This window comes from Rhizopus delemar, genomic scaffold (genome assembly GCF_000149305.1).
Source record: "Rhizopus delemar RA 99-880 supercont3.5 genomic scaffold, whole genome shotgun sequence".
In the NCBI taxonomy this organism is placed as follows: domain Eukaryota; kingdom Fungi; phylum Mucoromycota; class Mucoromycetes; order Mucorales; family Rhizopodaceae; genus Rhizopus; species Rhizopus delemar.
Genome location: NW_027137831.1, coordinates 2777567 through 2791146, shown reverse-complemented (window position 1 = coordinate 2791146; position 13580 = coordinate 2777567). Strand labels below are relative to the sequence as shown.

The 13580-nt window shown below is 33.9% G+C and overlaps 6 protein-coding genes across 6 annotated transcripts; 3 read left to right on the top strand and 3 right to left on the bottom strand.

Moving 5' to 3' along the window:
• Nucleotides 1-1430: 1430 nt before the first annotated feature.
• RO3G_07786 (thiamine thiazole synthase) lies at nt 1431-2445 on the top strand (the record flags this gene model as incomplete). The annotated part of the gene is made up of 3 exons (XM_067662376.1): nt 1431-2201; nt 2253-2291; nt 2338-2445. The coding sequence occupies 3 exons, from the start codon at nt 1431-1433 to the stop codon at nt 2443-2445; spliced, it is 918 nt and encodes a 305-aa protein (XP_067518477.1).
• A 2284-nt stretch (nt 2446-4729) lies between these two features.
• RO3G_07785 (uncharacterized protein) lies at nt 4730-5758 on the top strand (the record flags this gene model as incomplete). Its single annotated transcript, XM_067662375.1, has 5 exons — nt 4730-4759; nt 4831-5022; nt 5164-5389; nt 5452-5643; nt 5724-5758. The coding sequence occupies 5 exons, from the start codon at nt 4730-4732 to the stop codon at nt 5756-5758; spliced, it is 675 nt and encodes a 224-aa protein (XP_067518476.1).
• Nucleotides 5759-6097: 339 nt separating this feature from the next.
• On the bottom strand, nt 6098-6843 carry RO3G_07784 (uncharacterized protein; the record flags this gene model as incomplete). Its single annotated transcript, XM_067662374.1, has 5 exons — nt 6098-6115; nt 6171-6234; nt 6285-6502; nt 6568-6683; nt 6735-6843. 5 exons carry the CDS (start codon nt 6841-6843, stop codon nt 6098-6100), a joined length of 525 nt encoding a protein of 174 aa, XP_067518475.1.
• A 2437-nt stretch (nt 6844-9280) lies between these two features.
• Nucleotides 9281-10650, bottom strand: RO3G_07783 (uncharacterized protein; the record flags this gene model as incomplete). The annotated part of the gene is made up of 4 exons (XM_067662373.1): nt 9281-9832; nt 9895-10082; nt 10144-10559; nt 10625-10650. 4 exons carry the CDS (start codon nt 10648-10650, stop codon nt 9281-9283), a joined length of 1182 nt encoding a protein of 393 aa, XP_067518474.1.
• A 467-nt stretch (nt 10651-11117) lies between these two features.
• On the top strand, nt 11118-12722 carry RO3G_07782 (uncharacterized protein; the record flags this gene model as incomplete). The annotated part of the gene is made up of 8 exons (XM_067662372.1): nt 11118-11180; nt 11238-11463; nt 11497-11602; nt 11656-12069; nt 12128-12213; nt 12267-12354; nt 12616-12674; nt 12703-12722. 8 exons carry the CDS (start codon nt 11118-11120, stop codon nt 12720-12722), a joined length of 1062 nt encoding a protein of 353 aa, XP_067518473.1.
• Nucleotides 12723-12885: 163 nt separating this feature from the next.
• On the bottom strand, nt 12886-13578 carry RO3G_07781 (uncharacterized protein; the record flags this gene model as incomplete). Its single annotated transcript, XM_067662371.1, has 1 exon — nt 12886-13578. One exon carries the CDS (start codon nt 13576-13578, stop codon nt 12886-12888), a length of 693 nt encoding a protein of 230 aa, XP_067518472.1.
• Nucleotides 13579-13580: the final 2 nt, after the last annotated feature.

Below are 13580 nucleotides of genomic sequence, written 5' to 3'. Positions count from 1 at the left end.
CAACTTGTATGCAAGGTCCCAGATGATATGACAAATGAAAAAGTCTCAAGTTTCCTTTCTGGTGACATAGCTATGTGTTCTACTTTAAAGCAATAAAAGTGGGTCATGGGTCTTTTGTTAATGTTTTGAGTATTGGAAGCCTCGATCATTTTGATGTTAGTTTCCTTTGTGTTGGTGTGATGAAGGTTTTACTTCCATATGGCTTGTGTTACCATTCTTATGGCTGCTTATTACCCTTGTAGAATGGTCTTTTTGAGGAATAATAGTACAAAACATAACAGAATGAATGACACGGTTTATACAGTTTTCCAAAAGATGGAGAAGAATATTCTCTAATACAAGACTATGTCATTCTTTTCTGGTTTCGATATTTAATTATGAGTGATATTAAGACGTATTATACCCGTGTATCTTTGTTTTCCTATTTTTTTTTTTTTTTTTTTTTTTTTTTTTAATATCAACCCTTGTAGAATTGGTGTGAAAAATATCAACTATTTAATAAAACGAAATTTATCAAATGTTCATAATAATGAAAAACTATTGCTTAATGGTAGGTTTATGTTATAATAAATGGTATATTTTGCTTTGCAAGCTCACATGCTATTTAATTTGTAATTCATTTTGTGTTAACAGGCTTAAAGTAAACTATAAATGTGAATTAAGACAAGCCTTATGCTTTAAACTTAGAATATAGAATTAACAGACAATAAAAAATCTTTATCAAATACAAACAAACATTAATTCATAGGCTGTTGTCATTTAACGCGTTCAAAGTATTAATATAGTATTAAATTTTTGATAGTATGTCATCCATTTATTGGTTTCTTTTACCAGTCTCAATTAAATAAGAATGTACCAAAAAAGAAGAGTAAAGATAATGAGGAGTCCAGTCTATTTCACGTCTTTTTAAATTAAATAGTATCTCAAGGACCAAATCAATTCAACCTACTTGATTAATATCAGCATTCATAACTTATCAGTCTTTAATCAATTGTACTTTTATCGACTGATGATTAAAGGTACCCGGCTTTTAGTAAATATAAAACTGAGATTCAAGTTTCCAGTATACTGTGCTCAATTTTGGGATCTACAAAATTGAAACTCTTATCGCCATTCAAATCGCAATCCAGCCCTCAATTGAGACTACTGGTGGACACTATGATTCATTCATGGAGTTGTTTACACGTCTAAAGTATGCGCTGTTTCAAACGTGACCACTTAAATCTCGGATCTCTTTCATGTTTGGTTAGCGTTCCGCCCCGATTCGAGATGAATAAAGCAAAGCACCATCTTGTGCTGCCAATGACTGATAAACATTGTAATTGAATGATAATGTCATGGGAAAAAGATGACCCCTGCTTTGTGTATTTAAAGAGAAGTGGGAAAATTCATTTATTTTTCTTTTATCTCATATCTATTTTTTATACGTTATGTCTGCTACAGTTACTCTTACCCAAGGTCATCGTTTAGGTGGTGAAGAATACAACCCTACCTTAGGCTTGGAACACTTTGATGGCTACAAGTTTGCTCCCATCCGTGAATCACAAGTAAGTCGTGAGATGGTAACTCGTTATATGAACGATATGCTTCACTATGCCGAATCGGATGTTGTTATTGTCGGTTGTGGTAGTGCAGGCCTCTCTTGTGCGTGGGAATTATCCAAGGATCCTAGTCTTAAGATTGCTATCATCGAACAAAGTGTTTCACCTGGTGGTGGATGCTGGTTGGGTGGTCAACTTTTCTCTGCTATGGTAGTTCGCAAGCCCGCTGACAAATTCCTTGATGAGCTCGAGATTCCTTACGATGAAAAAGATGATTACGTTGTAGTCAAACATGCTGCTTTGTTTACTTCTACTATCTTGTCTAAAATCTTGATGCGTCCTAATGTTAAACTTTTCAATGCAACCGCTGTTGAAGATCTCATTGTCAAGAAAAACAAGGTTGCTGGTGTTGTAACAAACTGGACTCTTGTCTCACTCAATCACGATACTCAATCTTGTATGGATCCTAATGTCATTGAAGCAAAGGTCATCGTGTCTGGTACTGGACATGACGGACCTATGGGTGCTAGTGGTGTAAAACGACTTGAGTCTATCGGCTTAATTGACCAGAAGAAAGGTATGCTTTCTCTTGACATGAACGCTGCTGAAGATGATATTGTTCGATACACGCGTGAAGTTGTTCCCGGCATGGTTGTTACTGTAAGCGCTCTTATTTTTCTTTACGATGGCTTATTAAACTCGTTTATTTAGGGTATGGAGCTCGCCGAACTCGACGGTGCTCCCCGAATGGTATTCGAACAAAGTAATATAACATAATCTAACCCATTGAATCTAGGGTCCTACCTTTGGAGCCATGCTGATCTCCGGTCAAAAGGCTGCTTGTGCTGTCCGTGCTTCTCTTGCTAGACAAGCTAAGGAAGAGAAGTTGGCCGCTACGGCTTAACTTTCTCTCAAAATGGGCTTACTTTTTTTTTTTTTCACAGGTTTCTTTGTCAATTGTTGGTTGGTTCTCTGACTTTTTATAATTTGAACACAATCGGCACTAGGGGTGCTTGGTTTTTACCTCGCTGAGAACATACCCTTCGAACGTGATTTCTGTATAATAGCAGCGCACGGAAGTTTGCCCATTGTTTAAATTTAATAAATTATTTTTTTTAAAAAAACAATTGTCTATTTTGTGTCGATTAATCTTAGGTTATAAACAATTGTATTTTCTCTTCCGATGGGGAAGTCCACAAGTCTGGACAACAGTGGCTAAAAATAACACCGGAGCTATCGGGTGCAAAGATGTTACATCAAGAATCCATTTAGAGTATACACGTGGCCTTGTAGTGAGGAGAAATAAAGTTGACTACGAGAATACAAACTAGTCTGATGTGGGGAAAGCTGGAACAAAGTTACATGCAAGGAAAACTCTTGGTCATTTATCTACTAAATCCAATTTAGCGTGTGATACTTACATCTGTTCACCTAGACCAGACCAATCTCAACAGAAAATAATTAGAAATAAATAAAAAAAAACTCTTTGGAGTCAAGGGCAAAAAGGTCTATTGAATAGCAAGTAAAGGATAGTAACATTCTTATCACTTATTTATTATTAAAAGATTTAAAAAAAAGAAGGATCTTCAATAGCACTTGACATCTGTAGTCGACAGTGCATGTTGGAACGGTGAATTTCATGCTGTTTTATGAACGTCTAGATAAAGGATACAAGGACTGGATTTGCCATTTGAAAACTATCCAAGATGTCATCTTATGCATCAGCTATGTTCTATTCTGGTCATTGACAAGCAAAGAATTCCATTAAATGAGGCCATTGACCAACAGCAAGAAGGCAGTTTTGAGTCTTGTACTGTTTTTGATAATTTAAGTCCTGTTACAGGAATTGTCTCGATAAACTTGAAAGTTCTGAGATTGAGATCTTTGATTGGAGGAGGTACGCTTTTCCAATGTGGGGACTCAGAAAGTTTGTGATATAAACTTTGTTAGGAAAATGTCTGTAGGTAACCTGAATGATCGAAAGAGAAATTGAACTTAAAGATATTTATATGATTTTCTATTGTTAGCAAATGTATGACTTTAATAGAATCTCTTTTAAATGTACCATATATTCCTCGTAAGCATTCGTTCTGGACATCTTCTAATACTTTAACTTAGAAAATAGTGAACCAATTGATCGCCAATAAATATTCTAATCGAATGCGAACTATTTATACATAGAATCTAGTAGACAATATCCTGTCGAAACCAGTAGAATTGATACAATTGGAGAGCAGGAAATTCACCATAACCAATGCCTTGCGAATATTGTGTCCTATCAAGCCTTGTGGATTAGGGAAACCACTTAATTTGAAAGGTACGAGAAGGAAGGTTATTTGAATAAGTTTTGTCCATAAAGTTCATCATTCAAGATGCATTTCTGTCACTTAGTATCTCACATTGTAACGATTTTAACGTTAGCTACTATCTTTGCAAACTTGTGAGAAAAGAAGAGTTCAGCGTCAATAAAAAAAAAGGCGTTCCTATGAAAGTATATGGTTGACGATGATATAACTATCATGTTTTGAAATCTACAGTAACTTGACAGTAAGGTATTAAACATATCGTATGACAAAATACGGTGTCAAAGCGTCTTTAAACCCAACAATGGTTGAGCATATTCGATTGCTATAAACTTGTAAGGTTTACCAGGGATCAATAGCTACAAGCATCAAATGCTCAAATGGATATAATAAATAAAAATCACCAATTGGAGAAAATCAAGAAAATGTTAAAAGTATTAAAGAACATGCTGAACAGACTTATTTCAATTAACTATAATGGCTTTAGCGGTATTCTGGCTTGAATAGGACGCTGCTAATAGCAGATAGGCATAAAATATATATTATCAGAATCATTAAAGTTCAACAAATAAAAGTTCTAAGAGACAATTCTATTTCTGAGAAACAATGTGCTTCCGCTGATACTTCTATTTTGGCACGCACCACTTGCTGCGCTATACCCATGTCTTCCTTTAGATGAAATTATATGAATTACTTTTGAAATTGTCTATCTTTATTAATTAATAGCTATTCTTGATATTTAAATTGCTTTGTGGATTGATTGGTTACATGTATAGTCCTTAAAATGTGACGCTGTTTTTTATGCGTTGCTATTTTTTTCTGGAGTTGTTGAACAAACCGCGTATTTTTTTTTTTATTTGTTATTATTATTTGCAGTCTGTAAATATGAATAAAGAAGGAAGCAATACATTTGGTGTAAGATTAAAAATGATATTATTCACTTTAATAAAATCAAAAAAGGTCACTTATATTATTTATCTTCATAGTCTTTTAATTTAGGAGGATTTGGATCTAATTTGCCTTCGGCTTCTACAACTAAACCACTGACAAGTAGCGCAACAGCCGCACCATTAACCAATGAATCTACCCTTAAAGCCGTAACGCCAGCTGCAAATATACAATCTTCTGGAAAAGATACAGTAAGCTCTCAGACAACTAGTAAACCGAGTGCCGTTAAGGTAATTGCGCAATCTGAAAAGGAGGGTATGGCAACTCGATTTGAAGACGCTTATCTTCGCGTTTGCAAAGATATTAAAAAGGTTAAAATTCATAAGAATAGTAGACGAGAAAAGCATATACTTATTTCATTTGCTCCTTAGCTATCAGAGATACAAAAGGAAATTTCTCAGATTATACTCAAAGGTGAACAGCAAAGTGTCAAAACAGTAGAGCATTTGAAGGATTCAACTACAAAATGGGAATTGACTGATGTGGAATCATTTGGCAAGCTTATAGACAGTTTAATTAAAAATATTCAAGATAACCAACTCAGCATTGAAAACAGGACGAAATCAGTGCATTTCATTGTTGCAGAAACAGAAAAGTGTAAAGTCTTTTTTTTAAAGTTTAAAAATAGGAAAGCCTTTAATATTTTATACAAATTGTAGTCATTAATGAAAGAGACGATATCAAGGCGTTTTTAACAAAAAGTCTAAATGAGCGTATGAATGATCGATCAAACAACAGAGAATTAAGTGCAGAAACTAAAAAGGAATTGGATTTACTTGAAGCTAGAGTAGATGCCTTCAATACAATGGTTAATCAATTGGAATTTAATGTATTAGAAAACGTGAAACGCAGTAAAGTTCAGGAAGAAGGGTAATTTTATTTTATATCTTTTATGTATACAAGCTATAATATTTTGCTTTCTTTTTCTTAGTTTATGGAGCTATTATTCATTTAACAAGAGAATAAGTGAACTTCAAAACGAATTACAATCAAAAGATAAAAAAGTGCTTGAGCTTGAAGAAAAAATGGCGCGTATTAAATTGGCTGATGTTAGCAGAAAAGCCCATCAAACATTTGCCGGTTTCTCGTGTGTTGATTTAAGCGATAGTGAAGAAGAGGAAATGGAAGAGGAAGAGAAGAAAGACATATCTGCTGCTATACAATATACCAAAAGACACATCCGTCGCTTCAATTTTTTAAATGCACTTTATGAAACAACAAGCCAGAGAGAGCCACTCTCCTTTAACAAACAGGAATAAGTTTATTATTTTTTAATAAAGTATTGTACATAAAAAGCGGGTTGTTTTATTGAACCATCATATCCTAATGAAAGACGATTACATTTTAAATTTGCAATATACTTTTTTTTTATGCTTACCTGGTCAGCAGGTTCTGTTTGTTGAGGGATCTGATTTTGTTGGTTTGACCAGTCAATTGTGTATCTTGAAAAAAGTGAGCAAATGCTGAAAATAGATTTTGTTTTTTATTTTACCTGGTAACCTTTGGCTTATCAGCCAAAATGTTTCTCTGCAACTTCTCAATCACAACATCCTCAGGTGGATTTTCACGTAATTCTTCTTCGGTATACTCGTTGTTAACATAGTATCCCACACGTACAAACTCCTTTTCTTTGTAAAGACAGCTTAATAAGACAACTGTAACCTCCAATAAATCCTTCTTTGGCAACAACTCAATCTTGGGTGCATCAGCCTAGCAAGAAGACTATCTCAATACAAATTCATTTCTATATATTAATTCTTCAAAACCGTTCTTACAGCAAACACAAATTTGTTGGTACCAACAGGAATAGGACCAACCATAATAGATTCAAGAACTTGATCGTATTCTGATGTCTCAGCTGCACCAACATAAACCATTTTCCATTCAAGATCTTTTTATAATTCTAGTAAACACTGTGTATTTTTATTATTTGTCAACTTACCATCTTCAAGTGGTGCGTTACATTCAAATGTAATTTCAAATTGGAAAGGGTTTGTAAAAGCAGTTGGATTATCCAAAACTTGAATGTTTAAAATGTTTACAAGTGACATTATTTAAAAAGATAGGAGAGAAGCTGAAAGAAAAAAATAGACGCGTTCCTTTTTTTTTTTCGCCAGATTTTTTTTTTGTGCGCGTATATTTAACGCCCGATGAAAGAATACATGTAATATTAGTTAAGAGCCTAAAAGAGAAGAAAATGATATTAAAAATATGATTAAAAATTTAAGAAAAATGACCTGAGCCAACAGACATCCATGTATTTTTGCTTCTTGAATATGTCATGAATAGACAAACAACTATAAAAAATCTTTTCATTCTATCAATTTCAGATGGATTGCAACAGTGTCTTAACTCTTTTCATTTATTAAAGTAATAGCTTTTATTCATTTTAGTATATCCAAAAAATTCTTTTATTTTAATTACATAGAATAAGCTCCATTATTCATAAGATCCCAACAGACTCTAATTTATGTGCCTTTGAGTCTTATTTACAAGAAATGAGTGAATGCTAATATGATAGATCAAAAAACTGCTTGTTACAAACATCGTTTTTTTTATAAATTAATAGCGAAAAAACTAAGGTTGAACAAACCAATTGGCTAAATTTGCTTGTATGTGTTATCTGGGCACGACTGTAGCTTTATAGCACGGGGATCTACAGTGATCTCATACGGCACGCAAGTATTTAAGAAAGAAAACATGAAACAGACGTTATTAGTCCTTATTTACTATTTTGTGCAGATTAATGTACCTGTGTAAATTGAGCAATTATTTCATTGGTTTTTTATTTCTGTAAATGATAGGGGTATTCTTTATGGTTATGCCCTCCAATAAGTAACACAATTGGCTATGTAACGCCAAATAGCAATTTTTCATAAAAAGCACAGGTATAAATGTAGTTGTACCATATTAAAGAAACTTATTGGATTGTTAAGTTGACCTTTTTGATTTTAGCTTGGATTTTTTCTTCTTGATTATTCAACTACAAATATTCAAAAAAGAAGTACTTTTTGGAAAATAAAGGTACATTTTTTAAAAGTTTTAAAATTAAACGAATCAGAAAAAGATAAGCTTTTGTATCTTACTTTACAGCACTGATACGATTTTATAAAAACAGAATTGGCAAAGATGCTTATGTGACAAAACATCAAAAGCTTTATATCAATTCAGACATGCAAAATAAAGTTTTGAACGCGTAAAACAAAAGATTATTCCTTGACCCCAAAGGAATTTTCTATATCTTTGTGCTTTATTATGTTGAACTGGTCTGAATAATTAAGATGTAGTGACACCGTTTGTCCATTAAAGACTACTTTTTTTTTGTAAAAGGGATTTTATTCAGGTCCCATACAGTGACGTGCACTTATGATGGGAAATTAAAGACTATACGCAAAGATAACTACTTAATATTGAGTTATTTTATGGAAAAAAAAAAAAAAAAAAAAAAAACTTTTGTTACAATTTTAACATCCGACAATCGTACGTAAAAAACGTTAAAAAACCCCCCTTTTTTTTTTTCTCCTTAACTCTATTGCAATATCAAATTGCATTTGGTCGGAAGACGACAAAGGAAGTAGTATGTTGGGACAAGGACCATGACCACTTAACGTTGCTTTCTGTGCAACCTCTTGTTTGTTTGTGATGGCGGCCTGCCTCAGCCTTTCCTGCCCCTCGCGGGCACTATAGAATGCGGGATGAAAAGATAGTACTTTGGTACTATACATCGCCTTTCTATATGTTCATAGTACAGAGAGGGATATTTACAATAGAGTGAAGAGAAGAAACTAATCGTGCTATTGGTCTTTGCATGTGGCCTTGAGGTGCATTGAGGATAGCCACGTTAGGGTTCATAGAGAAGTAGTATGGTAAACGTCCTTTTTCTACCAACTAGAGACTGGCTACAATTTTTAACACGTATGCCTTTCCACTTGTCTTTGAATAACTCTCTTCTATTTTCTATATTGCCATGTTAATAAAAATGAAAAAAAACTTCCTTCCCACTTTAAGCTTTATCTATTTCGTTTCAGATTTATTTTTAATTTGCATGTGCTTATTTGACAATCGTTTTTGTAAACAAATTTATTCGCTATTTTTAAAAAGATGAACGCGTCCTACATCATCATTCGCAGCTATAATATTAGATAATGGATGATGTGAAATACCAATGATTTCTGAATTTTGACTTAATTTTGTTTCGCCTATAATCTCTGCTGTTTTAGTACTAAAGCAATACATGGTACAATCTTCAGAAACTGCATATAAAAGAGAGCCCTGATGAGAAACTGTTCCAGCAATAAAATCTTTTGTGTTGTTGTTATGTTTATATGACTTGATAATTTCCCCTCGACCGTTCATCAAATGTAGTTGATTACTTTTGTTGACAAGGATTACATGGTTAGGATCATCTGGTATACTTAGTAAGGCATGAATTGTGATGTTGTCCTTAGGGTAGCAAGAGATGCAACCACCACTGCTGATATCCCATATCTATTCATTTTGCGTCAGAACAACAAAGGGAGCAAAAGCAAGAAAACCATGTTTTACCCTGACTTCACCATCACTGCTTGCACTGATTGCTCGTGTATACTCTGAAGTATAAACAACTGAATTCACAAATGCTTTATGACCTTCAAAAGATTGTACCAACTTTCCAGATTTTACTTCATGAATTTTGACTGTATGATCGTAACTACAACTCAGAATTTCAGTAGCGTCCTTGTTGAAGCAAACAGCCGTTACACCTTGACTGTGAGCTGGTGAATATCTTCTTTGACAGAAACCACTGTGCACTCTCCAAATAGCTATTTTACCGTCAGTAGATCCTGATACTAATAGTTCACTGTTTGAACTAAAGTTTAGACAAATAACAGATTGATCCATTGCCATCAGCTTTTCTTCGGCTTGATATTCCAAGTCTTTTCTTAACTTTCCAGTCAAATGATTCCAAATTTCAATGAATCCATCAACAGACCCTGTTGCAAAGTACTGTCCATCAGGAGAGAATGCTGTGCATTCTGCATACGTGTTTTTCCCAGGAAACTTAAAAAGAGAGATATATAAAAGCAATGCATTTATATATAAAAACATTTCATGCTACTTACTTTAATATTGGCATATCCATAATTCACAAAAGCATCTTGTTCAATTGCTTGCACTTTATCAGAGTCACGGAACAAATCAAAGGGCTCGTTAACAGGTAGCAATCCTTGCTGCTGTTGCCATTTAATACAATCGCCTAGCAAAGTCATTAAGCGGGATGGCTCTACAATTGTCACTTCATTTATTAAAGCTATTATATAAAAATAACCACTTAGTTTCATGTTTTCAAGCTAGTTTTTTGGATATTCTACCTTGTGCTATAGTCTGTCGTCGTTTTTCTTTTGTCATTCCATTTGGATAGATTTCTCTCGAATCTAAAGATGTCCTTGACAGCGTGTGTTCTAGGCGCAAGTATCTTTCAGGAAATTTTTGTTTTAATATGTACATGGGTTCAGTCTGCCTCAACAGTGTACGCGCTGCTCCTAATTCACGTAACTCAGCAAGTTCAAGTATGATATGCTCATATAGATCAATTAGTTTCTGTGCAGGAATCTTCAGATCTACTACATGACGTAGCACAATATCCCATTCTCCCTGTTTAATCTCTCTTATAAATTGTTCTTTATTTTGAATTGTATCAATTTTGACAGATGTTTCCGATTCTAACGTTGCTGCTGTTTCCTCAAACTGGTTTTCCTTTAGAAATTGTAGGATGAGACGAATGACGCTACATTAATAAAAAAAATTAGAATAAAGAGCACAAGTTAGTAGCTAATATCTAATGTAAATTACTCTTCAGCTTCGATTTCTACAGACATGTTTTCAATTGGAAAAAAAATAAAAAGGTCTTAAAAAAATAAGAAAGTAAAAAAGCTGTTTTGATTGGCTAAAATTCTTTTTTTTTGACAAGCAGAGAAGAATATAAAATGCTGATAATAACCTCTAAAGTATTAATATAACATAGGAAAAGTAATCTTATTGACCAATCCAAATATACGCTCAAAGGCTAATGAAAGAAGCAAGAGCATCTTTATACAAGTGATATATGTTTTCATCTAATCTCATTGGATTGAATCTTTAATGTCCGGTCTACTTTTTTATTGTATTTCGGTTACATTGTGATGATCCTTTTTTTTTTTCTTTCTTTCTAATTTCTATATACTTTTTAATGATCTTCAACATTTGGTAAAAAAAAATAATAATAATACAATTTGCAATAAGTTTTTCATCGACTTTTTTTTATTTATAAATATAAAGTATGGTCTCTGATTTTTTTTATCCAAATATGGGAGGAGTAGAAAGTCATTTATATGAATTATCCCAACGGTTAATACAGAGAGGACACAAGGTATAAATAACAACAACAGCAAAAAAAAAAGATAGACGACATAAATAATAAAAAAAGGTGATTATAGTCACGCACGCTTATGGAAACAGAACAGGTGTTCGATATTTAACCAACGGCCTGAAAGTTTACTATGTTCCTGCCAAAGTCATCTATTCAGAGGCTACATTACCTACTATTTATGGATTCTTTCCACTCTTTAGACATATATTCATTCGCGAGTCAATTCAAATCGTGCATGGTCACGGAGCATTCTCTGCACTATGTCATGAAGCAATTTTACATAGTAAAACGATGGGCCTAAAAGCTGTCTTTACAGATCATTCACTATTTGGTTTTGCTGATACTTCTTCCATACTGACAAACAAGCTACTTAAATTTACATTAAGTGATGTTGATCATGTTGTCTGTGTGTCTCATACAAGGTGATGTATAAAGTAACAGCTAACTGGAAAAAATGACTCATTTTTGTCAATAGCAAGGAAAACACGGTTTTAAGAGCAGCATTATCACCAAAACATGTCTCGGTTATTCCAAATGCTATTGTCGCCTCTCGTTTCCTACCAGACCCATCAGCTCCAGATCCAAATTGGATTACTATTGTCGTGATCAGCCGTCTTGTTTACAGAAAGGGCATTGATTTATTAGTGGCCGTGATACCACGTATATGTGAAGCGTATCGAAATGTTCGCTTTATCATCGGAGGAGATGGGCCCAAAAGGATAGACTTGGAGCAGATGAGGGAAAAACATGGACTACATGATCGTATTGAGCTATTAGGGCCTATTAAGCATCATGAGGTTCGAAATGTGTTGATACAAGGAAACATATTCTTAAATACAAGTTTAACCGAAGCTTTTTGTATTGCTATTGTAGAAGCAGCTTGTGCAGGGTTAGATCATATACTATGTTGTATATATATTACATCCTATTAACATGGGCGCGTATAGATTGTTTGTTGTAAGTACGAAGGTCGGAGGTGTGCCTGAAGTCTTGCCAAGTCATATGATAAATTATGCTATACCCGAAGAGGACGGTAAATATATTTTTTAGAAATAATGACAAATTAACGTAGCTTACAATATACAGATCTTGTGATAGCTATTTCAAAGGCGATTCATACTTTTCGATTTGGCAAATTGGATCCAAGCAAGTTTAATAATGAAATCAAGGACATGTATAACTGGTCAAATGTAGCAGAAAGAACTGAAAGAGTGTATTGGACAATTTCTCAAACTAGGAATTCACCGTTGATAGAAAGACTGAAAAGGTATTATGGTTGTGGACTGTATGCTGGAAAGATATTTTGTATGGTGATGGCACTGGACTATTTAATTTGGAAATTTCTCGAATGGCTATTTCCTTCAGATACAATAGAAAGAGCAAGACCATTTCCGTATCAAAAATATAAACAATTCATTTTAAATACTCCTAATAGTAGCAACAGTACTATTGATAGTAGTAACAGTAGTGGCAGTTACACTACAGATGAAATTAGTAAATCAACAATAATAGAAGAATAAAGAACTTTTATTATTATTATAATTACGATGATCGGTGCCAAAATTAAGAGGATGAAATTTGAGGCAAAGCAAACAAGAAAGGTTACACTGTATTTCTATGATTTACAGAAAAAAAAAAGATGGCTGTGCAAGTTAACATATCTCAGGGTTAATATCTAAAAAAAAGGAAGGAAAGAGCAACTCAATCAATCTATTGGTACGAATGAGTCTTTGCAGACAAAGCGATATTTTCTATGATAAAGTCTCTTTGCAATAATGAAAATACTTCCGACAAGCTGTATCCATTGATGTGCAATTTTTTCATCACAACTCTCGGTTGCTGCTGTGACCCACTCACATATAAGCTGCCATGGCTTGACCAATTGTTCTGTTAATTGGATCTTTCCAAAAAGAATTGACATTAATTTTTCCTTGAACACAAAAGGATCAACTGGTCTCTGCTGTTTCATGTCAAGTCGCAATTTATCAAATTCATGCAAGAGTTGCCTAGGTGACCGGGCATGGTTGTCGTACGGTAACAGCTTTAAAAAGGCATGACAGAGATGAGTGGATGTTGGCTGTCTCCTATTATCTCCCATCAAGCTTTTTCTTATATTCTCCAGGCTGTGTAACTGTGCTGCACAAGAGGAAATAAAAGTAGGATTATCGGATAGATGAGATAATGGTGCTGAGCAATCATCGTGACTAGATTTTGATGCTTTATTCACTTGAAACCGGAAAGGCTCTTCGATCACTTGTACAAGCTCACTATAACTGTGGCAATGTCTTGGTTCAATGTTGTTTTGTATACGAAGTAATTCATGTTTGATCCATTCATTCAAACTCACTGTTTGTCCAGATATACAATCTTTTAGCTGAATTTCGGAATCAAATGACATTT